This window comes from Ptychodera flava, chromosome 11 (genome assembly GCF_041260155.1).
Source record: "Ptychodera flava strain L36383 chromosome 11, AS_Pfla_20210202, whole genome shotgun sequence".
NCBI classification, from domain to species: domain Eukaryota; kingdom Metazoa; phylum Hemichordata; class Enteropneusta; family Ptychoderidae; genus Ptychodera; species Ptychodera flava.
Genome location: NC_091938.1, coordinates 41263126 through 41290424, shown reverse-complemented (window position 1 = coordinate 41290424; position 27299 = coordinate 41263126). Strand labels below are relative to the sequence as shown.

The 27299-nt window shown below is 34.9% G+C and overlaps 2 protein-coding genes across 2 annotated transcripts in view; both read right to left on the bottom strand.

Moving 5' to 3' along the window:
- The window catches only part of LOC139144294 (Fanconi anemia group M protein-like), a 47215-nt gene extending 45070 nt beyond the window's left edge, over positions 1-2145 (bottom strand). The window contains exon 1 of the mRNA XM_070714980.1: positions 1350-2145. Within this exon, the coding sequence (XP_070571081.1) occupies positions 1350-2022 (673 nt within the window). The 5' untranslated portion in view covers positions 2023-2145. The remainder of the gene's footprint in view (positions 1-1349) is intronic.
- A 2062-nt stretch (positions 2146-4207) lies between these two features.
- On the bottom strand, positions 4208-25600 carry LOC139144559 (serine/threonine-protein phosphatase PP1-beta catalytic subunit). Its single transcript, XM_070715269.1, has 9 exons — positions 25517-25600; positions 25216-25330; positions 24793-24924; positions 21191-21421; positions 18454-18558; positions 10874-10945; positions 10059-10210; positions 8483-8617; positions 4208-7734 (listed from the first exon to the last, which is right to left on the bottom strand). The coding sequence occupies exons 2-9, from the start codon at positions 25268-25270 to the stop codon at positions 7636-7638; spliced, it is 981 nt and encodes a 326-aa protein (XP_070571370.1). The 5' UTR covers positions 25271-25330; positions 25517-25600; the 3' UTR covers positions 4208-7635.
- Positions 25601-27299: the final 1699 nt, after the last annotated feature.

Here is a 27299-nt window from a genome sequence, read left to right as displayed (position 1 = left end):
TACTAATTATCAAATAAATAAAAAAAATAAACAAAAGATATATTGTACCACCATAATATGGAATGGAAGTGGCTATTTACACCAAAAGCCACACGAATAAGAAATCTAAATTTCTTATTCACCCCGCAGGTTCAAACCAATTAGAAAGCGGTTTATATGCACCAAATGAAAATGCAGCTTTCAAACATACTGTACAACCAAATCTGCTTAGTTTAACATGCTCTGTGAACTATTTTTGCTGTGCTTGGGCCAAGTGGTGCATGGTACAAATGGTATAGCAAGTGGTCTTGCTCCCGTCTTGGGTGTGTTTTATCTTGGTATTGCATTCACTTCATGGACAACCATGAACCCTCCATCCCTCCCAGTCCCTCCCTCCCTCCCTCCTCCCAGACCCTTCGCTCAAGCCCCATTTTGCTCCGTTTCTCCAGCCCTCACCTTTTGTTCAGATGGCCTGAACATCGTGAGAACAAAATAAATTGAAAAAAAAGATCGTCCCATGCAATGTACAGCACAAGCAATGATCTCATATCAATGCAGCTACGCTGACAAAAATAAAGAACAATAAAAAAGTTTGGCCTGTGCCACTAAAGCATGCATTTATATAAGCTGGACTATGGAGCCTGCCTGTAGATCATTCTACTACATAGAAAGATATGCACGTCCTACCCTTACAAACATTGTAGTTGGTGGTCTCAGAGATATGCACTATGGATGAGGAAAAGAGGGAAATTTGGACTGTTTAATGCCATTGCCAATAGCTATGATACACCAAGGCTAGAAACATATTTTAATGTCATAATCATATTTGGTTGGATTGCACAAAGATCGTGAAAATATAATCGATTAAAAGAGTCATCTTGTGTCACAGGTAGTGAGTCAAGTCAACTAGTGTAAGCTCTGATACTTCGGCAACACTTGAGTGCCACTGAGACTGTCAGAACTTCTTTTGGGGCTTTTAGTTGCCAAGCTTTCTGGGCAAGTAAAACTTTCGACATTGTTCTCCCTGGAACTTTACAGCACAAATCAATTTTATCTTTTGTGCATGTCTCTGATCCTTGTTGGGGGATCACGGAATTTGTTGCAGGGAGAATCACTATACTATTCCTTTTTTCTTATGAACCCCGCCGCGGGGTGAATTATACATTCAGTCCTTATCCAACCCATGGTAGGCTTCATAAGAAATTTACTTTCCTTACTTGGACTGCTGCGGGACGAATAAAAAATTTAGATTCCAGGCTTATTCGCATCGCTGCAGGTGAATAAGAATTTTACTTTTCTTATCTGCACCGCTGCGGTGTGAATATCATCTTCCTTACAGCATATAATATACACATTGAAATGAGTTGTACCTGTCATTTCTGCCGTGTGATCCTGAGGTATTCCCATGATGTTGTAGCAGGCCTCTATTTGTTGAGCAACTAGAGGTTTCGTAGGAGCCATGAAAGCTATTTTCCCTTGTGCATACCAACGGTAGAAATTATACATAACAACAGCTGCAATGAATGTTTTTCCTAAACCTGTCGGTAGAGTAACCATGGTGTTTTTGAAAAGAGCTTGTTGAACGATGTTGTACTGGTAGTCTCTGATTGGATAATTGGTTGGATATATCCATAAATTGCCAGCCGAATGATCAAATCCTGCGATGCCATCATCATTAGCAGCGCTCGAGCCCGCATCACTTCCTCTGTAATGCGTAGACGATCCAGCTGTCGACATACTGTTTGAGATTTGGCCGTAAGAATTCCACTCCTGCCCTGTGGAGATCTGGTCCATTTCCATAGCAGCTGCAGCAGCAAGTAATTCATCGTCATTAAAATCAGCAAGCAATTCATCTTCATTAAAATCTCCATCTCCATCAATTCTTTGGTCATTGGAAGTGCGTGATTGCTCACCATCGTTCATTTGATCACTTCCGGTACCAGACCCGCTAAGTACAGCACCAACACGTTCACTCGCAGAGGCACTGTTGGCGCGACCCCAACTTTGAAATAAAGTTGTCTGTTTTGCTGCCCGTCCACTCATCTTGCTACAGTTTTTTATGCACCGGAACAGATGAATCCTCCACCTTGTCAACCTGTGGGCGAGACATCAGAGCTGTCACGAGCACGGAGCACGAGATACACCACGTCGTAAACAAACTTGAAAATGGCGGTGATCCTATCATGTGTTCAGAGTAGTCACGTGGCTACACTGTGAGGGCGCTTTATATATAGCGCTCTGACAGCAGTACCGGCATCAATTTGTGGCACAGGGGAGCCTGGAAAATAAACATAAATAAATAGTAAATAAACAAACAAACAAACAAATGAGATGCATAGTACAAACAAGCAAACAAACATACAATGTCGTAGAACATTGAATAAATAACATACAAACAAATTAACAAACAAATGTATACACAAGCAAATTTATACATATATATATATATATATATATATATATATATATATATATATATATATATATATATATATATATATATATATAATCCGATGATCGCTACAGAGAGCACATGTAGCATGAAACTCTGAGTAACGCCTAAGTCCTGTGTTCTACCTGTTATTATTTTTTACTGTATATATATATACTTACTTTACTTTATTGCTCAACCACACCCTCAAGGAGTGTGGTAAGGCAAAAATTACAAAACTCAGCAAACACTGGATGAAGCTGCTGCTGGGGGAGGAACTAACGTACAAGAAATAAATTTGGCAATAGGTAGTTTGTTTTCGTGAGTAAAGATATACATGAACTTTTCTCTATCATTCAAATCAAGAAAGCCAGGATCATACAAACTAGACTAAATAGACTATTTCGATATGCTCTGTATTTTGGACATTCTATTACAAAGTGAAATTCATCCTCAACTAAAGACTTACAATGCTTGCAGAATCTTTCATTTGCAGGAACTTTTGGAATTGACCTTCTCCCCATCTCTATTTGTAGGTTGTGATCCGAAATTCTTAGTTTTGTCAGCCACCCTCCTACAGGTAAAGATCTTTTTCCTCTTTCACAGTCATACAAATTGTTGGACTTCTGTTTTTATGTAATGTAGGAGTAACGTGACTTGACATTCCATGTTAATGGTGACATAAATTTGAACTTCAAAAGAAATTACTTTGAAATCATCATCTCCATACACAGAGGAAACAAATCACAGTCTAATAAACACCATCAATGACATGGAGTTTACCCACCCTCTCTTGAAAACTTGAATAATAAAGAAAGTACATCACAGTTAATACATAGCTAATGTAATGGGGCTTTAAAACACAACAAAAAGCTTGTTTGGCTTCACATATAATAAAGGTCAAACTTCAAAAGTGTCAGGCTTTCTACCACTCACAGTAACAAGTGCATCCCCTTCTCCTCCAAAGTAATCTAAAAAATAAATCAACAGAGCTAGTTTCACAGGTTACTGTAATAGTGACATAAAATATCACACCTGGTTGATGTTTCTTGATATCTTGCTTTCCAAGCAACCAGGGGTAAACAAACAGCAACCAGGGGTAAACAAACAGCAAATGCACTAAATTTTGTGATGGAACTTTTTAATCTACAGTGATTATGTTAAATATTTTGTAATCATGCAAATTAAGACAAATTTAGTTTGAGTGTCATTTTCTGCTTTCCTTTCACTGTTAAAATCTAATCTCATGACAAGTGATGTATGTTACCCTCAGCACTTAGATTCAATAAATTATCAGCACTTGAACAACTATTCTTTGACTGCCTGTAAATTAAATAATTGCATGGTTATAGCTGTTACAATATTTATAAGTGTACATTTCCAAAGAGATCATATAGAATAGCAATTGCAGTATGATGGTAATAGTTCTGTTACTGGTTCAATGATGCAGTGCATGTTAGGGTATACACAGCGCATCTCACTCATAGAACATAGTGGCAGGTTTACACCCTAACCTACATTTTCATTTTGAATGCATACAAAATACGTGGAATTTTTTGGCATTGCACATTTGTGTCATTCTTGTATAACAGTCAGTATGTTTTACCGATAGTTGCTTTGAGTGTGTATATGGTGTTTGATACAGCTACAATGCATTATGGGATAACTGGGAAAAGGTGCATCAAGTCTGATAATACAGACTGTGAAATCAACATTTACATTGTAAATGAAGTACAGACATACACTGTCACTTTATCAAATGTTGACTTACACAATATATAGGAAGACAGGACATCATTAAAAAGCAAACTTTTCATTTATTTATCTATGGCATTCAAAACTACAACACTTTTATTGAAAGTGAAGTCTGACTAAAATAAAAGCACTCCAAAATCTAACACTGGCTACATTAGTACAGAACTATATGCCATGTTAACAACTGTTGCTAATATGCAAGTGGAAAAGTGTAATTCTTCATCAACTTTTACTATAATTTGAAGTTGTTGTGTCCGTTGCACAAACTTTTTACATGATTAGAGGGTGAGAGACTTGATCAAGCTATCATAAACACTTGAGGAAAAGTTTATACAGGACTTAGAAACACTGGCACTGTATGAACGGCAATGTCACATTACTTATGACAGAAAAACTTCAATAACAACTTAATTGGAGATACTGTACCAGTGAATTTGGATAAAACAGTCTGAATAACAAACTCTATTTCCACAGTCACTGCTACTTTCTCAAAACTTTATGTATTCTTATCTAAAGAATAAATGGCAACAAAATGATCAACTTCAAAACAGACACTAACAATAATATCCATCTGTCACATTATAACAACCTTTCCTTTGTCATAACGGCAAAAATTTAATCAATAATATCTACAATAACTTTAAAGAGTAATATTTAAGTTTGTGACACCTTGATCAAGTCAAATTATAAATGTAGGGTACTTCAATTGTTTTGATCTTTGTTCATCAACACAACTCCAAGAGTGTGCTGGGATAATTGACACTTCCCTTTACAGTGCCATCATTCTAATACTAGCTTATTATTTCTCTGAATGTAAAATATGTTGATAACTTGCCATGTCTACGATTTGACAGTTGAAATAAATACGCATAAGATGAAACTTGATTTGGAACAACATAATTAAATGGTACGATATCTTTCATTTTTTTCAGATGGTAAACAATCATTATCACTCTTTCATAACAGAACACCCATATAATTGACATACATTTTGGAGCAGTATGCTGTAATTGCCATGGGATACTGAATACTCATCTAACAAGAAGATTGGCATGTAAACTTTCAAGTTATGGACCTATTTTCTTTTCCAGACTCATCTTATCAAAGTGATAGACTAAGAACTACTGTGTCTTTAAATAACTACTATAATACAAAGTTTTGTAGTGATGAAGTGCACTGGTGTCTTGGATTTGGAAGGCGCGATCCTTTTCCAGAGTTCACAGTATGTTGTGTTATATTCTTTCAAGCATAGAGAAGATGAACTAGAAATGGAAAGTTTAAGAAATCACAAAGGAATCAATGTCATGAATATATGCCATGTGAAAATTCATTCAACACAAAGCACTACGTGAGCATTTCTGCTAAAACAATGTAACAGTGAAAATGAGAGACAATATCCACGTAGCATACTGGCTGAACATTGATTTCATTGGGTATTGACTACTCTTGAAAGGTGTGTGCATCAAGTCTTTAGTTCACATCTGAACCTTTCCAAATCAAATCATGCTATGTTACATAAACTGTGGTACAAGTAATCCTATTGAGAGGTGAGATGTCTCACTGTAGCATACCAATATACTGAGAAACAAAAATCACAAACTGCGTAAACATTGACAAAATACTCTACAAATCACAATTTGTTTAAATATGTACAAGAAAACGCTTTATTTTAACATGATTACATAGTAAAAGGTTTAATGATGCTCTGTCTTTTTCAAATTTTGAAAACTGTGATCCAAGTTGGAAGTCAGATTACTGGTTCAATGAAATACACACTGTATTAGGCAGGTGAGGTGGATTAGAAAAAAGACAATGTGAGATAATTTCATCATGTCAAATACTTGGTGCAACAACTGGATTAACCAGTAATCCGTGGTGCTCTTTGTTACTTCTTTATCAAAAGACTTCTTCAGTAAAACTTGCAACGAGAATGCCAACAACCCAATCAACATAAAAATTGAATTTTTAAAGTTTCTTACCAGCAACACTAGAATGATCATTGATCCATACAATTGTTAAACTCTGGTCTTATGCTATCAGCTATCATCTACACGGCACTGCACTGCATGATTTTGTTAGTTTTCCTTTTTTTTAAAATCAACACTCATTATATTTTATACAAATGGATTATTGGCAAGCAATGGAAATTTTCAAAAGCACCAGCATACTTACAAAAATATGTGCAGAGAAAAATAAAATATTCTGTAATAAGATTACAAACCACCTGGAAAGGAGCAATTTGCAAAATGTAGCATTGCAAACACTGTATCAGATTAGATCCAAGGTCATTTACAAAACCTATCACTTGTTACACTGAACACAGCTATGTGTTTATGCAATTACAGTAATTTTGAAATCTTCAGACAAAGTACATAATAATGTTAATGAGCAGTACAATGGTGTAGTATTAATCAAGGATGCAGTGTCTCTTATTTATTGCGAAATCTTGAATAGCGTGACATGATAATTCAAGATTAAAACAATCTGCCATTGATAATGTTCCCCTTGAGAAGTATCAAGTTCACATGAAAGACAACAGCACTGTATAATGGTACACTATGCTATATTCAACTATGGAGATATTTATTTGAGAAACTGAACCTCATTCCATGAATTGCAACTGACAACCTTTTGATTAGAAACACTGCATATACATGTACACTACAAAAAGAATTCTGTAAAAACCTATTTAATCCTGCAATCATTTCAACTGAAGAACAGTCATACCATTCTACAGTAAAGAGAGCAAGTTAATAGGCTACTGTTGTAGGGGTTTCATTGAGCACACTCTAGACTTAGTGCTAATCTTTTACCAAAACAATGAAAATACCACTGCACAACTAATACAATGCATGTACATGGTTAAATAGTCTGGATTTCTTTTCATTTCTCACATGTGAAAGTAGTTTCAAAAGTTATTGTTTAAAACTCACTTAAGTGTCACTTAAATGAACTCACTTTTTTCCTAGAAAAGTTGAAATAATTTGCCTCATTTTTTCTATGAGACGAGGGCCCCCTTCCATTTTGGACACATACAATGAGATGTTGGATGGCAGACTTTTTACGATCAAACACAAGACCCCTTATCTGTACAATACCAGATTCTACATTCACAACCTACACACTTTTTACACCATACAAAACTTATATATGCAATTGATAAAAAAAATATTAATTTAAGGCTGATCCGAAATAGGACTTTTTTGAAATGTGGTAAATTCCTGACCCCTATAAACAGTTAGATGTTTTCCTGAGAACACAGTCATAAGAAAATAATTTGCCTCACAGTTGCAGGTTTCCCAGATAATCCTGAACGCCTCTGCTGTTATCTCAGATTGGAGACTGTATTGTGAAACCAGTGATATGAGAGTATGGCAATGTGTTCTGAGGTGAGTCAGGGATTTGTGCCAAATTGCTACAAATGTAATAGAAAGATGTTGCCAGAGAAAAAAACAATGGAAACATTAGCTTCATTTCTTCTTGGCAGGTCCACGAGGCGGTGTAACAGGACGACCTGAATTGAGACCACCATACTGGTATTTTGCCTTTTTCTCTGATGGTTTGAGAATCTGCAGAGACAAAGTAGTACAGGCATTGTTAGCAATTTGTACAATGAAAATATAATATCTTATGTAAATACTCATCATGGCAATATCATCAGTCTCACTCCTAACTACAATCCTGATCAACTGATATATGTCAAACACAAATTAAAATTGTTTGTACAGAGAAATATCATTAAAACACTACAATCTAAGAAATCTCATTAATGGTATATCCCTGTCATTTCCAAGAAATAATTTACTAATTAGCATTTGAACAAGTGATATCACAACTCTTTCTCTACAAATAAATGCAATCAAATAATTTATTTCTGGCAGACAAACGCAGGGCAAAGAGCAAGGGTCAACGCAGTAACTATGGTAACATCATTCCAGTATTTTCAAAGTCCTGTTACTCACATATTATCTGTTCAATGATATATCTTTGTAATAACACAGAAATAACTAACATCAGTCAGCAAGAAAATCTCATGCATAAGAGGGGTAATATTTCACAACCCACATCCTATTACATGAACTCTTAATCTCTCAGGAATGGTAAAAATATCAACATTACAGAAGAGTTCCTATTAGAATCTGTCCTTCATATGGAGATGTCCTAATTATAGAGGTATCTGTGACAGCAATTTTCATCAAAAACTATGATGAAGTAGAATTATCAAGTGAAAATGTACTGTATTGATGTTTAGGCATATGTGGTAACTTTTATTTCATGACAGATTATTTTCAATATTGAATGAATGAGAAAGAATACCTGGAATGAACACATCAATGTTTCATCCACACTCATCATTCCACCTGCATTATCAAATTCTCCACAGTAATTTGGAGCTGAAAATAATGTCACCAACTGTCTCTTGGCAAAAAATTCATAACCGTCTTCAACAACCTGAAAAAGATCCATAATATGTTTTCAGTAACCTTGAAGTCTCAAACAATAAACAGTGCCCTGGGGACAATATCATTTTGAAAGTATATCTTTCATTGCAGTTATTTTACATGACCCCCTACAAAACTGTCTTGTTTTATGAAATACTGGATATTTTCAGTATTGTTTAATGATTGGTTGGATGCAATGGATCTTGGGGTAATGTCCGTTACTTCAAAAATTGTGTTGTGAAGGATATCCAAATTGTAACATTATCTTTATTATTTAATAAATGACATTAGAGCAGCATACAGACATCAGTGGGACAGTTGGAAGGTTACAAGATCCAAACACAATGATGTCAATTGTAAATTGTTAATCACTAGTGCTTTCTGAATTCTGAAAAAGTTACCAGAATAAGTGGAAAAATTGCAAATCTTATGTTCAATTCAATGGCTTATCTGGTTAGGTGCCTATCTGGATCTCATAGTCAGGTATATATATATTACTGTTATTTCACTTTACTTTCCACTCAACACTGAAACCTGATGTCACTATGTGACATTTTACTTCCTTCTATATCATTAATCAATTCAGGTAGAGTATATATAGCAGAGTTTCATTGCATGGATACTAGTATTACCATGGCTGGATCCATATGGTGCATTTTGATAACAAGTGAGTATAGATAGTCTTGTGTGGATCAAAAGGCCAGCTACTGGTCATTGAACCACTGTACATACATATACCTAGCCCTGGTACCTGTTTTGACATTTTTATCTTACTTCTGTAATCTATTCCAGTCAGATTGGCCTAGTTTCCAGTACGCTCTTGATGGTATCTTGATAACATACCCCATTTTCCTATGCAAGTATGATATTACTAGTATACAATCCAATTTCAAATATCTCCTGCACCTCTATTGTACCCATCATTTTACAGTACCAATAGTACATTATAATATGCTCAATGGGTTTAAGTATTTGCAGTACATTACAATACTGACATACCTGATGTGCTCAATTGTACCTATCATTTTAACCCTTTGACTGCTGCAGTTTTTCTCACCAAAATTTTAATTCAATTTTTTTTAACTTTTCAGTAAGTTTTTTCATAATTTTGGACCAAATGGATATCACATTTCATCGGCTACAGCTTTATTTTCAACATTTTGGCAAAATCAGAAAAAAAATGGCAGTAGTATATTTTATTAAGGTGACAAAAATTGACTTTGCCGCTCAAAGAATTAAAGTACTAGTAGTACACTATAGCACTGACATACCTGAAATGCTCTATTGTACCTAAAATTTTACAGTACAAGTGGTATATGATAATATCAGATGTGCTCTATTATACCTATCATTTTCAGTATTAATAGTACATTGTAATACTGATAATATCAGATGTGCTCTATTATACCTATCATTTTCAGTACAAGTAGTATATGATAGTACTGACATACCTGATGTGCTCTGCAAATCAAATCCAAATCATGTCGATTGAGAAATTTGGCGACAACATCAGAACCAAATGTGAAAGACACACCACGATCATTTTCACCCCAGCCTGATACATCTTTGTCTGGATCTGACCATAGCAAATCACACAGTAAACCTGGAAGACAAGCAAAATCATAAAAACATTCAGATCTGATACATACAGATATCAGTATCTGACATCAGATATCTAAAGAGATGTTCATGTTGATCACTCTTACTTCAACATGTTGTTTTCTTCGTCATTGCAGAAGGGAATATTGAATATAAAACAGCTACTTTGATTGGTATTTTGTTTGTTCCATGCTTTCTGTAGCCAGTAAAATGAACTGTTACTTTCATTAAAATAGATGGTGTTTTTTCTATCTCCTAATTCCTATGTCTCACTTTATAATCTCATCTGTGGACATAACTGTGTGACTCAGTAAGTTGTTTAGTCTTCCAGCCATCGCAGAATGTCAATATTAAGGCCTAGCCAACTATGCCATCATCTGAAAACTGTCATCCATAAAACCTGACTAATATCATTACTTTCCCAAAACCTCAATGGTTTTACTGACAGACAAAATTATCAACCTTATCAGCCAAGAAATGGTTTACATTTTAATTTTCTAAGTATACTTCAGATAAGACTTGGCCATGAGAAGATATTGAGTGTCTTATGTGAACCTATTAATTGTTAATCTATTACCCTGAAGATTATTCATTGCCATGAACCAATTAACATACCACAGAAATTGTGATTCAAAAAGTACATTTAGTTTGTAATTATCTATCTCACCTGTATCAGGGACATCTGTGGGTCTCATGATGCGCCGGATTTGTTCCATGGACTGAAGATCTGGAGACAAACCTGAAAATGTAAACATAAACATTTTGTGTCTTGATAAAGTCTGAATGTTTTGCCGTGATAGAAAATGAATAATGGACCATTTACAATCAATTCAAAACAATGCATGCAAGGTTGTGAAATGCAGCAACTGAAATTCATTCAGTTTGGTAATGGCTTCCATTTGCTGTTTCAATTCTCTATGCCCCTTCATAACAATGTGCACTCTTGCATATTACATCCTCATTTTTCACATATCTGTGTTACCTCTAACATTAAAACAGAGGTGAAATGAGGAAGTGAGTTGAGATTGGTACAACATTACTGGTCCAGAAAGTAATAAATTCTGTCACCTTTCTAACATTAATTCACACTATATTTTTCCGAAAAATGTAATTATAAAACAATGTTGCACTGGATAGATTTCTACCAAATATAATCCTCTTTGGAATACTTTACACTTTATGGATAATAACAATAAGGAAAAAGTCATGAAAAATTAAACTTATACACCCTCACATACATGTACTGGTATGTACATACACACAGGTCATACATTTGCATAGTTATTGCTGTACACCAGCCATAATATCTGTATAGGCTGACTTTGCCTACCGCCAACTACAGAGAATCAACATAGAATGTCCATAACAACTCTGGAATGGAACATTATTTATGGTATGCCAGGACTTGTAAATATTCTCTTATGAACTTCCCATCCATTAATTAATTATGAGTGCATGCTATTATTTTTTGCCAATGTATCAGTTTATCAGTAACCCTCTACTCATTCAATGATATAGCCTAATAGTTATACACTTGCAACAAGCCATTCTGTAGCAGTCATAGGGAAACTGAAATATCTCTGACCTTGGAATATAGCTGTAATATTATACCTCTATTTGAATAAAGTGTGTTGAATTGGGCAGACTAGAACACTAGCAGAAGACAATATATCACATTGAACAACTGATAACTCTTTGAAATGGACTGTCATATGGGTTACATACATTTATGCTGTTGTCACTGACACATGACATAGCACATCAAAATCTGCTGCTGTCAAATGGTTAAATTGACATGTTCTTACATATAATATGAAACGTTTACCACAAGTTGTTTAGCCAAGCATTCTGATAAGATTGCTAAAGCAGTTCTCTGCCTTCACAGAACATATCATCACATCTCAGTTATATCACTACTTTTTGTCAAAAGCCAAGCTCATAATATTCACATTAGTGAAATCTAAGTAGAAGCATGTTAAGAAGATGTACATTTACTACTGAGTTGGTTTACTCTGTCTCCTGATCACCAGTAACAAAGAACAGCTTTAATAGAAATTGCAATATATATACACTTTGGACTTTACAGATGACCTCTTGTTTCAATACAATGGCCTATCAATTTCTATAAATGCCCAAATATTTTGCCATTTTCTAAGCCAAGTACTTAAATCACAGTGAATTACACTTAGTTGAATTACAGTAATTATGTTTTATCTGGACTTGAATATTTAGAATTTACAGAGTAGCTTCATTAGCAGGTATTCAACATGGCTGAACTGGATCAAAGGAGGATCCATTGTAACCTTATACATAAACTGCTAGATGCATTTAATTGTTCCACTTCTCTGAAAGAAATACAATCTTATCTACAGTTCAAACTCTGTGAACTTTACATCACATAAGATACACATAAAGTGGCTCAAGGCTATTAAAAAGATAGACGTTTTATCTGTCATATCTGTCACAGTTTTATCTCTGTTCATAACTTCAGTTGACCTGGCTATTTCTGACAATTGAAACTGTTCACTGTGGTTTGGTATTAGCCTGGCTCCATTTCCATATGTGTACCATTCTAGTTGTATCTGTGTGTGTGTGTGTGTGTGTGTGTGTGTGTGTCTGTGTCTGTGAGCTTGTTTACAACTTGTGCCATGTGAGATGATCAAGCTAAAAATTGTTACAATCCAGGTTAAGGTCCTGAACCATCTTTTTGTAACTTGTTCATCCCACTCTCCAGTATGCATTCTATATTTACCATTCAAAACAAGGGCTGGGCTAACAATGGAAGTCCAAGGCTTAATATCTTTTTGCTAACTGAATTGGTATCGCAGGTTGCATTCAAATTCAATAGAAACACACATTACAATTCAAGGACACATTTTCAATGACCTTTCTTCAGACATTGTCCTCTCTCCATAGAGGACATCACATACAGTACAATGCCTGACCCTAAATTGGCCACCTGTCTAATCTAACAGTTGAGTTAGCAACCATGACAAATGGCTGTTTCAATTTTTTTTTTTTATCTAGAATATAATTGTGCTGTTCAAGATTTGAGAATGATTTCAACAAAACTAAGGTACACAATACACATTCATACCACTGTTCAGTTTCACAGCTATAAACAACCTTATGCAATTAATAATAAATGTAATTTTGACACTGCTGTGCATGATCTGCACATGATCTGTGCATGATCTAATCTGAAATCATGGGGTCAGATAAAGTTCATGGAAATTTCATGGCAAACTTTCATGTCTTAATTTATCAATATTTTGTCTGTTAGCCAAAACACATTTATTATAGGTGCTGCCAACTAACTAGATGTAGATTCCATAAGGCTAAGCTTTCAAATACAAAAGAGTACAACATTAATAATATTGTTATACACCTTTTTAATCCAATTTACCAGAAAAAACGTCCAAATTATGAGATTTTTAGGATGCCTGTCACATAGTGCATTGAGCGATTGCAAGCAGACTGGGAACATTTTCAGCACGTCCACTAAGTGCACAAGACGACTTGGAAATTTCAACCCTCACAGTGCAGTGCATGTGACAGAAATTGTAAGTCAGCAGTATTATTCACTGCATGAAGTACTTAAGGTTTCAAAGTATATTTTTTGTAAAAAATGTAACTAAATTCTTCATTTTTCTCATGTTGTCGTAAAGGTGTTATGAGGTCAAAGGTCAAATAGCATCCAATCACACCTAAAATAATTCTACACCACATCAAAGTTATTTGTGTGTCTCTGTGTCCTCTGATACCGAAACTTACTGTACGACAAAAGTCCATAGGTTACAGATGAAAGTGTATAATAATGGATACAATTTCACTTCTGTTTTGACATGACTCTGTTTGGTATACGTTGCTTGGGCTGAGCATTATCAGTTCATCAATATATTGATGTGCCTTTTTAACCCTTTGAGTGCCAAAGTCAATCTTTGTCGCCTTTATAAAATGAAACCCAGTCATTTTTTTATCAGATTTTTTCTAAAATTTTGATAAAAAACTGTAGTCAATGAAATTTTATGTCAATTTGTTCCAAAATTATCAAACAACTACAGAAAAATTCATAAAAATTTGTAAAATGTTGTACTCAAATTTTGGTGGGAAAAAATTACAGCACTCAAAGGGTTAAAGAAAAACCTTGCTAATCCACAAGATGACAAGCTATTGTATCAGCTCATGAACCCATATGTAATTGACAATTAAAAAACCACAGGTCATGGAGCTTGTGTCCAGTGTTTTCTCCAAGGTAGGCAATTGAAAGATTTTTCCTCCTATTCTACTCAGTTCCTTGAAAAAGATTCCAGGGGCAACTTGGCAGAAGTCTAGTGAAAAACTGCCCAATACAAATCTAAGTTCCCCTTATACAGTATGTATTTTGTATCTAATGACAATAAAGCTCATTACTTCATTATTTGTCCATGAACAGAGCAAAATTTCAGAAAATGCAGTCATTTTCAATGTCAATTTTACCCATGCATGTCTAACTTTGATCAGTATGTTATCAGAATGTATGACCAAAGATGACAATGACATTCTAGCTATCACCTGTTCTATACAGCTAATGTTTATGATAGTAACACTATGGAGATAACCAACATGATGACAATTGAAAAGACCAATGGCTAGCAGAATACCTTTAAATGACAAAAAAACAAAGTCAGTCTAGGTGGATGTGAGATGATTTATAAGTTCTGTTGTGATGCCCGTTTTGGCAAAAAGCTAACATCTTGTACTGTAAGATTTCTGATGAAATCCAATGCAACTAACATCAGAGTTGTCTCTGATTTTGCATGTAAAACATCAGCCAAATGATTACTACTACTTTGAAATCACTCACTCAACATTCTGATTGTAGGCCTGCCACTTTTTGAACTTTGTGATATTGAAGTCCTAAAAATATGGCAAAATAAGAGATTTTGGAATATTCCAAGGGGCTGTAAGTCAATAACTAACACTATGAAAGGAAACTGCAGTTTGTTGATGACCAAGTTTAACGAATGAAATAAGTTAAACTAGTGATCAGTGCATACATTGCTCTATTTACATATTGAAAAACATGATTTTTTTCCTAATTGGTCTAATTCACAAAAAAATCTCCAACTGTACAACATAATCATTGAAAAACTGTATGAAATTAATTGACTGCAACATAAGCTTATGAATATGGCAAAATAAAGCACCCCTTGAAATTAAATTCCTCTCCTCGAGTTTAACCAAGGGTGGAGTTTAATTCCTTCTACATGTGAACAGCTGTAGAACAGCACACATTATGAAAGAATGCTTTGGACTTAGAAATATGATACAGCAAACTGTCATGTGTGACACTTCACTCAAATGTAGTCTTTCATACGTAATACTTTTATCATTGTATTATGCTTTGGACTTTGATTAGCAGCCAATCCTGAAGTTTGGAAACATAGCAACTAGAACATTTCCTCACTAATTCCGCATTTTATAAAGTAACTACACATATCCATAAATCAACAACTTACAGGGCTTTTCTCGTTTGATTATTATTCAGGTCTTTCACAACAGAAAATTTCTTGTGTGTATAGCTTATCAGAGCTCAAGCAGGAAGAACACACGTAGGTCAAACTCTCACAGTACCTTTAGACCATGAAACAATACAAAACAACAAAAATTCAATGCAATTCATAGAAATAATAAATACATCTATGTAGTCTTTACCTACAGTAATTTTCATGAAACATTAAAAATTTCAAACTTCACTAAAATGGGTAGTTGTCAGTATTGGTGTCTACTCTATCCACCATTATCAGTATCGGTGTCTACTCTATCCACCATACTTATCAGTATTTTATCAATCAATTTAATCTGTCAGGACTCAAACTAAAAGGATAAGGTTTACACAGTAGGTAACTTTATACTGATTGGACATTACAACATAAGTAAAATATCAACATGTTTCAAGATGTAAACATTTGCAAAAAATCATTAATCATTTGACCCCTGGTTTTCATATCAGGGATCTATCTTAAGCTTAAGCAGTAGCTTTGAACTTAAAAAGCCTTAAAGGTTTACTTTGCTGGGTTTTTGACATGCTACATACATTTTCTGGCAAGAGTATCACTGCAAAGATGATTTTGATAAAATAAAGTACTGAAACTAGAATATTAACTGTTATACCTAAATTAATATATTTTAGAATTACCTGATCCAATTCTACTACTTGTTTAGTAATACAATCCTTCTCTATATAAATCATTTGCAGGAAAGTTGAAATGGAAATACCAATACAGGAACTGAAGGATTATTATTTGGTCTGTATAATGTATGTCAAAATTCAAACCATGGAAACCTCAAGCAATATTAAAAAATTTCTTATAAATCATGGTTTAGTAATTAATTATTGTTTAACAACAAACATTAGAATTACATATTTTACATTATTACCTAGATGGAAATCTGTTTCATTAAGTTTACGTACTGCAAATGTAATAGCATGCCTGTTTGACTTGTAAAGAATTGAAAAATTGATGCAAATATATTCTGTAGGTTAAGCCCTGAATCACAGAAGTTACACTTGGCTGAATTTAGCAGAATATGGTAGTCTTTGTAATGAAATAATGTTACAGTGTCATTTACGATGACATTCCAATGGTTATACCAACCCCTAAAATTCATGCAAAATATTCCTAAAAAATAGAAGACTTAAAAATTGCTCAATTGACAAACCAATGGTTGTGATATAAACACTTGTTACGTGTATCAATCACGTACAGCTATGCAGCCTGACACCAAATGACAGGTGTCATAACATTACATTCTATAGAAATACAGTTATGTAAAGTGAGCATTCACTGTACAGCATTTTTAACTCATTGGCTGTTTTGCAATAGGATTAATTTTTGCTAGTTTCATAACTCTTTATGATCACAATTATTTACATGGTAAATAAATTCACCTTATTATTCCAATTCGGTGAATATTTCCCATGCTAGTTGAACATTCATCATGCATGCAAGTCATTTAACCAGCCGCAACCACTGAGACACAAGTTATCAAGACTATCACTGTATAAAAATATTGCAACATCACTTATTCTACATTGATATTATTGCATGATCTTGATGAGAAAACAAAATTTTATCAAACTGTCTGTTATAAAAACAAGAGTGTGCCCGATACAATTACCACAAGTACTGAGGTCACATACTGCAAGTGACGCTATACACATCAACATCACGTCTGTTTGGCAAGGTTGCAAAACTAAAACAATGCATTTGGAAATAATGATTTGTCAAATTGTACAAAGACTTCTCAAAATTATAATCTCAAATAATATGGAATTGGTATTTTTGCAAGGTAGGATAGTAATTACTGGGAGATCATTAACAATATCTTCTTGATTAAACAATCACTAAACATGGAAGTTTGTCTATGCAGAACATAATGCAATGGCCAAGTCTTTGAGGAAATTCACACTTTATTGTGGTAGAGCAATCATGGTGTTTGAGTTAGCCCAATAGAGTCACATTTGTTTTATACTGTACGATATTTGTTTACAAAACTTTTATCAAAGTGAGATCTGACATTTTCAATACAGAAAGGATATCATCATCATTGAGAAATCCAACCTAAGTTCATTTATGCCTTACAACATGGCTCATCCTCATTAATCATTTTTCCAGATCTTGAAGGCCTGATACAATATTAGGAAGTTATGTAGCCACTTAAACACTGGTCGTGAACGTCTAAAGGAGTCATTTAAAATATTACTTTTCCAGTCCTAAAAATTTCACTTTGTTTTGTTTTGTTTACTCAAAGTTTAAAATGTAGAGATTACAATTTACAATATTAAGTCAAGAGGGTCATTCACTGCTTACATGTACCGTAAGACAAAAAACCCAAATACACACTGTCATGAAAAATGATTGTGCCTGTAAAAACTTGCAAAAAATGTCAAAAAAATTTCAAGATTTACAGTAATTTATGTTTGTATCCTGTGTTATTATCCTTTAAAATATCAAGTGAGCATTAAAATGTTCCTTCCAAAAAATAATTTAAAGAGAGGGTATCGTCATGAACAACTCAATTACACAAAACAGTTTTTCCAAATGCTTGATAGTATCAATGATGAAAGAGATTAAGTTTTTAAAGAACTCTGTCATATCATGACAGAAAACTTACAAACACAGCATGCAATGCTTACACACAACTACAGAATTGAATTATTGATATTGGTCGAGAGTTACTTAGAGAATCGATGATACTTACCTCCATGACAACAGAAGATCTTTTCATCTACAATAGCTGCTATTGGTAGGCAATTGAAACAGTCTGTGAATGTCTTCCATAGCTTGATGGTGTACCGTCTCTTACCTGTCGAAATTATGAATAACTAATATTACTTCAAAAGTTACTGTCTTCATCTGATCAAAGACAATCTACCACTGATCTCATAACCTGACCATGGGACACTGTGCTATCAGTCATATATCCTGCATCTAGCCTTACAACTTGACCAATACTGTACTGAGATAACTGATCAAACAACCTGGCCTACATGTATGGACAATTTGCCACTGGTTGGATAGCTTGGCCAAAGACACACCCACCTACATGTATGGTCAAATCACTTCTGAAAAAATATCCTTTGTTAACGCTTCACACTTTCATTTTGATGTGCTTATATTACATCATTGAAACAATTATACGTTATTTATATTGTGATACTATGAAATTAACAAAAACCCATAATAACCATTATGATACAAGATAGCTATTAGCAGAATGTTCTGATGTAGAATGACTTAACCATTATTGATGGTGTTCTAATACACATAGATAACAATGTAGCTGAGTTGGTTCCATTAGTAAAAAGGGTAAATGGTTTTACAATAATTGTGTATACTATTTGGGTTTGGTAGATTAGGAATTTCATATAATGGTATAACAATTCGGCAACAAAACAAAATGTATGGCTGGTTTCAAAGTCTACTGAAATGTTACAAGTTTGCAAAAAATAAAATCGTATACTTCCACCTTAATATCTACAACACACTAAACAATATTTCTACCAAAAGTTTCATGGGTATTTTGCAAATCTATCACTTATTGTTGTAAACCTTCAACAAGAGAATAAATAAAAGATTTACACTAAATCACAGACTATTCGCTTTTGTGATTGCTCTACATAAAATAATACTCTGAATGAGAACAGAATGCACTGAAAATGACAGGTGAAGATCAGGATGAAATCAAGAGATTGGCAAGTCTTGAAATATTTAGAGTATTGCTTACAATAAAACGCAATTGAAAGATACCAAAAATTGCTCTTGATCAAAGATGTTGCAGCTAGTTGGATTATGGTGAACCTTAAAAAAAATTCATATGTTGTTCTTGCAGTATGAAACTAGAATTTGTCAGTTAATGGGACAATATGAGAAGACAAGAACCACATGGACTCACTAGCTACTGTGATTAAATGATGTTGAAACTGACAGTTAACTAATAAAATGTTTAGATTTTTCCCATGAAAGAGGATAATAATTTGAAATCTTCACAACAGTGCAGCAAGATCTATTTTAAATTTATTTCACAGCAGCAACTATCATTTATATTCTCCAAACACAATTAAGACTGTTGACAGGCAGTGCAGAAGCATGTAACCTAAATTGCTATCTGGGGTCATGACCTATTATAGTGCTGATAACACACAAGACTTCATGTCTTTGTGGAGATTTTTGTCATGGCTAGATGGAGTACAGTTGTTGTCTACATAATGGATTTGCAATGGAATTCTAAGCCATATAAAAGCTTGATAAGGTACACTGCGGCAATATTTTACAAGTGGTATAACCACTTGCATCTGTGTTTTGTGTATGGCGATTTGACGTCATCAGTGTGTGGCTATACCACTTGTAAAATGATGCCTACACTGCAATCTTATTTGCCATATGGCTCCTAAAAATGTAGAAAACCCCGCTTTTTTTAATTTACAATTGGCAGATATGAAATTTCTCTATGAAGGAATGCCTGTCATTACCTCAGTATAAAATGAAGTACAAAGTTATCTATCAGTTGCACATGACACTAAATATTAGCAATTCTCTATGTAAGAATAACAAGCTGTGAAATGATAGCCAAGACATGCACATGTCAATTTAACTAATCAAAAGCAGTCAATAGTTTCAGACAGAAAGAGTGGATAACATATTGAAGCTGTGCATTACATGTATAGTCATTAGAAAATGTACCAGTAAGTTCCTCTGGAGAAATAGTTGCTAGGTGTTTGATATGTTATGTCACTTTCCAACAAAAAGTATATCAAAAGTACCCTTTTTTAAAAACAAACTACAAAACAATGATTTAAGCTGGACCAATGCCAATCTCTCAACATGAAACATACAAACTATCGGTCCCTTGACAATTTAACCACACAAAGAATCTCTATGCATGCAAACAAAACTACTCTGATTCATGGCCATATTACAGACTATTGATACTTTTCTGAAGCCTCCAAAATTAGCTGATTTTAATTGCTGTTTAGCCACACACTTATACATATTACAATTTTTCAAAGTGAAATAAACATGTCAGTTATATCAGAATTTTATGACTTCATGATAAAAACTTTTCAACCTGGATGGTTTTCATCACATTTTGCCTGTTTTGGTGCTATTGAAAACAAGCAAATTCCATTTCCAGCCCCTTGGTTCTATACACTTTCAGAAAATATTCTGGTACACATATCATGTGATTTTCTGAATTTTTACTGAAGATGTTTGTTAATCTATCAAGGCACAATCAAAACACTTTCTACGTAATGTTATACATTTCGACTTCTGCACTGATTGGTGACAAGCTTGATACACTTGTCAACACCTGGCACTTCACTATAAGGTCTACTTTTAGTAATTGTAGAATTACTGAACACACAGCTGAATCTAATTTGTAGGTGAATTTTGCAAAAACACACACATGGCAATGGAATACATAAGAAAATACTTACACTCATCATAGAAACCATAGATACGATTAATACTTGCACATTCATGGTTGCCTCTGAGTAAGAAGAAATTCTCTGGATATTTAATTTTGTAAGCTAATAACAGACATATGGTTTCAAGTGACTGTTTGCCTCTGTCAACATAATCACCCAGGAACAAGTAATTGGCTTCTGGCGGGAATCCTCCATACTCAAAAAGTCTGAGAAGATCTGTGTATTGTCCATGTATGTCTCCTGTCAGAGGAAATAAAAACATTGACAGAAATAGATTAGTCCTTCACTTTCTATCTACCTGAAATACAGATGTTATAAAAAGACCAGCGATACACAACAACAAATGCAAGAATCAGGAACTGGTCTTACAATCATATCAATCCAATATTCTAATAAACCCTGAAATTTTTATTTCAAATGATACAGGAATTTCAATTACTATCTGCAATATACAGAAGAGCATTGCCACAATCTAAAATTACAATTGGGTTTGGTTATCTTCTACATTTTCAGTAAGACCTGTGAAAATCTTCAGACTGTGAAAGACATTGAAAAACCACTGAATTAACCCTTTTCCTGCCAAGTTCGTATTTCACCATCAGGTCAAGTTGGTTAAAACTAGTAAAGCAAAACATGTCCCATATGATGCATTTTAACAAAGACTTAAAGATTTGAAGGTCCCTGAAGACAGAGATACTGCAAACATGGCTTTTACAGACTAAAGCTGCTATACCAAGCCAAGTGAATGAAAATACATATGGTTTTGGGTAAATGCCATTTTTTACTGACTTGGCAGATGGGGAGTGATACTGTCTGGCAGGTAAAGGGATATATAACAACATTTATCAATCAGAGCAAGTTGTGAGCATATAACTATTTCACCTGAACATAAAGAACATATATTATTACTTTTGTGGAATAAGAGATAAGGAAATACATATTTCACTGGGTTTGAAGTATGATGAATTTCTAGTGACGTTCCTTTAACACAACAATAGTATTTTTCATTAATCAAATTGTGAGCCATAGACAGTTACACAACAAACTGGTTACATTTTCCTCTTCATTGTACCTTAATATATTTATATATATTTTAAGATTTATCTCATCACAACACTACATTCTACAAATATAGAAATTCATGTATTAATTGACAGTCATCCCTGGTCAATATATCAGTGTTCGAAATAATCGGTGGCAATGGTGGCATTTGCCACCAAAAACTGTCAATCTACCACCAAAATTTTTTTCTGGTGGCATTTTTCTGCCACTAAATTTTGGGTCATCATGTCATCGATCCTACGGCTTGAATGAAGGAACACGCGTTGTCTGACGGCGGAAAAACTCATTAACAAAAAAAAAACCAAACCAATTGCGACATTTTGGCATGAATGAAAACATAGCGTGAATCCGAACTTGTGATTGGCTAATCTCCATATCGATGACAGCAGCTTTTGTACACTTGACATGATGTTGCCCTCTGTTATAGCCGCATACCCGGTATGCAGTCATACGGCACAAGATAAAGCATGTTGTGACTTTTTAAAAACAAAGCAAAACCGCAGCCTGCGTGATTTAAATAATAAATACTTGCAATTCATTGGCCAGTACAGGGCTCAAAAATTCCTATCGCCTGACGCCCGTGGCTAGTGAATTTTGCGTTCGGGCAAGTAAAATCAATATGCTTCCCGTCCGATGGGCAAGTGCACCAGTAGTTGAATTAAACTAAGCTCTGGACAATTCAAGCTTGAAAACGTATTTCATTAGGTCTGTACACGCCTAGTACAATCATTGTAAGTCCTTCAACTCTGAGAAGTTTTTTCTGAAAACCCTTGAAAATCCGCCCGACATTGCAAAATAATCGTTCTTGCTGTTGTAAAACACAAAAAGTCGTAAAAATAGAGTTTTGCGACATGCTTTCTCCGACGACACGGAGTGACCTAACTGTTTTCTATGTGTGCCGTAAAGTGGTATGTTCTTGACAGTGGTTTGCCATGTGTATGAGTCATATGACAGTCGATCGGCTTCACGCGATAGTGTAATTGCTCCATGTGCTTGGTAAATAGATGTAAACTTATTCGAAGCCATGGATCTCGGCAAAGCTTACTGTTCAACGTAAATCAACACCCAGTTGAAAAAGTACAAGTTTACATCGTAGTCGAAACGGGCTCAGTCGACCAAGGAGGCCACATATTGCAGCTACGTAGTGCGTGAGATGCACACAGTTTCAAATTACGTGACCTTGGTTGTTAGGGATCAGCCCTCACTTACAGAAAACAGATCTGCATTGAAGAGTAACAAAAACGAAACTTGAATCTGCTTTCTTCACGAATACATTTATCAAAATAAAATGTGAAAGACTGCTGTGCTCAGTGAGCAAACATGTAAACAGGTAAAAGGGTTGCAGATGTACATGTGCGTATGCATTGGCAGATAAACACTAGCAGGGCAGTTGTTTGTGATCTCAGCTTGATAATAAAGAGCAGCAGCCAGCCATGCACATTGTAAATCACACAATCTTATTACTCTTATGCAAAGATTTTAATTATTTGGATTAGAGTGTGGAAAAATTCCAAATTCACAGATGTTTTGTAGATGGCCAAATCTACAGAAAAGACTCAAGTATTCTCACATTTCTTCTGCGACATTTCAGATTGGTAATAGTCCTCATTTTAACAAGATGAAGTTCATGTTTGAATCTGTTTTTTCCCTCTTTGAATTCACTTCATGTGGCCAAACTCTTGCTCTCTGTTACAAATTACTGGTACAGTTATTAGAAATTTAGGGCAAGTAATTTTTCCTCTCGGGCAAGTAAAAATGAAATTCACGTGTCCCACGGTTAGTAAGTTTGAAAATTTTTTCGAGGCCTGCACTATGGGTTGACTTTTTGTGATGTGTACTCACCATATTTTCAAGAATTTATAAATTAGAATGAGTATATGGCAATGACAAAATGTTGTATTATACCGATCACATGATGTGTTAAACTGCCACCAGATATTTCATAATTGCCACCTGATTTCATATCCGGTGGCAAACTTTTGCCACAAGAAATAAAAAAGTATTTCTATCCCTGTATATATACAGATGTGCTGTTTGGGATCAGTCACACTGAGCTGTGACAATGTAAACTTTTTTCAGATGTCCTCGATCAAGATGGTTAGGATAGCTGATCACGCACAAGTGTCAAAATTTCGGAACAAAATTACTCGATATATGTTAAAACCAGATTCTTTTCATTTTGGATTATTATGCTATGGAGGAAAATAAACTGGAGAATCTCCTCCATATGCGAAATGACAGCTGTTATAAACAATACTTGCGTAACAGCTGTCTTCAACATACGTATCATTCCGATCAACATGCCACGGAAGGTATTTGACGTACATTGCCCCTCACCGATCTTGACCCGCAATGCGTTGCATGTCACTAGTTTGCACAACAACTGACGCCTATATTTCCGGGTGACTATTAAATTCAGGCATATTCACACTATTGTCTTGATCAGCCGTTATTGAATGGAAATACCACTATTTTAACTCACGTACATATCATAAACATGCCGGATTACAAGGTGAAGGAATGGAGGAATAAATAAGTACATTTCTTACCGCAAATTTTAAGTGGAGCTTCCAACTCCAGGAGGATGGGCTGACTCAGAAATATTTCACGTGCTTTCAGACATAACCCTCGAACTTCTGCTTCAGTAAGCTGTACTTGTTTACCGGGTTTGCATCCTCTCACTGCAAAGATAACATTTATACATCAATATGCATCTAGAGGAGTACCGAATAACGAATATGTGTTTACTAATGCACTAAAATCTTCGAAAATATTTCTCAACGTCCACATTCCTGGGTCCGGTATTTTCTGGGCTGGACATCGCAATGGCTTCTATACACAGGCATCGGATTGTTGTTTCGATGCCACAATCAGCTGACATTGTCCACTCGAGTGAAAACGTGTGATTTAAAAGCTTGCAATTTTAAAACTTCGGTGCTTACGAGAATTGAGCTAAGTTTCTGTAATCTCACCTTCTAAAAGCTGGGTGATTATCCTGTCGATGTTCAGGTCGCCTTCCGCCGCCATTTTGGTTTGCTCTATTTGACGTCACGGTTGTCAGCCATTAGTTGCCTTATTTAGCAATCGCTAGGGACGAAGTAAATTCACAAATATTCAGGGGGTGTAGAGAATAGCATTGATTCATTTGAAGTAGGAAAAGGCCATCGCTTGCCAGATAAACCATCAAAAAGAATATTAATATGCATTTATATAAGTTTTGTACAAAGACTCTTCTTTTAAAACACCAAGACATGGTGATATTTTAAAATCAACCTCTCTACATCCCTATTCTTGAAATTAGAATGGTCCGCCAGTGCGACCCGAAAAGACTTGCACTTTGCTGATACTGCTGCAGCGCCAGTGCGGTGAACGCAATTCACGCAAGGGACGGACCAATAGATCTTGGGAGGGGGGTGGTCAAAAACAGAAAAAAAAAATTTTCAGAGCAGAAAGTTAGGAAAAAAAAAAATCTTCAAACTAGTTTGCAAAATAAAAAAAAAAATAAATAAGAAGACAAAGGCGTAAAAAAAATCTGCAAAAGTCTTTAAAATTTTGATTTTTTTTTAGATTTTACCGACAGGAAGCAACTTTCTGTATTTTTTAGTACATCCTCCAGGCACATTTTTAATTTTAATTTATACATTTAGAGTGACTGTATCCCTTATATTGGAAGTTGTAATTATCTTATCTTTTCAGGACTTTTGTATTCTGATCACTTGAAAATTATGAAATTATAGAGCCTGTTTTCTACTTGTTTCCTGCGTACAAACCAAGCAGGTACACTAGGTAAAACATTGAAACTATGGTATGGTTGTCAAGACAGAAAGTTGTATTTGCCTTTTAAGATCAAGGTAAACAGATGCAGGCCACATCAGTTTCATTTTTTTCACAGCATTTTTTTGCAATGATGAATGCAAGAATGGGTGAACAAGTAGAAACACGTCAATAATGATAAAACAACATATCAAGTCATTATGTATTATTTTGCTTTTAAAAAGGCAATTTCAATTCTTTTTTCTCAAAAGACAGCCTCAAAAAACAACAGCAACACATGTTTCAACATTCAACAATACACTACGTAGAATGCCATCTATCCAACAAATCCCAACACAAAAACACACAAAAGGGTTGAACTTTGAAAGTTTCTCGATAGCAAATACTGAATAAATCTGCATGAATAATCGTTTGTGTGTAGCAATTTCAAAGAAATTGGACAAGCCTTTCAGAGAATACAGATTTTTTGACCATGAATGACATAAATTGCCCTAAAAAGACAAAAATTGAAATTTCAACACATCTATACACATCCAATCAATTTGGACATGCTGCTACAGAGAAATAGATGTTTTGCTCAAAAAAGGGCAACAATTGCTCTAAAAACACAAATATGCAAATTTAACTATATTATTTAGCTTATTTTAGCTTCTCACCTTCTCAAAATCAATTGTAAATCATGAGATATGCATGATGTTTGGTGGGGTGAATGTAGGCATTTCACCACGCAGTAGAAGGGAAGCCAGGAAACCAAAATAGTCAATTTTCAAAACTATAGGAAGCTACTGAGGAGCAGAAGACCATGTTTCAGAGGAAGATGTGTAATCCGAAAAAAATGCTCCCAAAGTGCCACCAAATAACACCATTTTTATCTCTATTTTTCAAAAGCTCCAACAGCAGGAGGGGGACACCCCCTCCTGACCACCCCCCCAAAAAAATACTCCCCAAGTGCCATCAAATAACACCATTTTAATCTCTATTTTTCAAAAGCTCCAACGGCAGGAGGGGGACACCCCCTCCTGACCACCCCCCGCAAAAAATACTCCCCAAGTGCCACCAAATAACACCATTTAATCTCTATTTTTCAAAAGCTCCAACAGCAGCAGGGGGACACCCCTCTCCTGACCTCCCCCCCCCTGACCGCTTGCGTGGCCGCTTGTGGTGCTTGGCACAACATCTTTGCCCTCTTTCTCTTCAGACAGCGCCGAACTAAAAAAAAATTATAAATCTGAAAGTTTAATCTGAAAAAAAAAATTTGCACAGCTAATCTCAATTGGAAAAA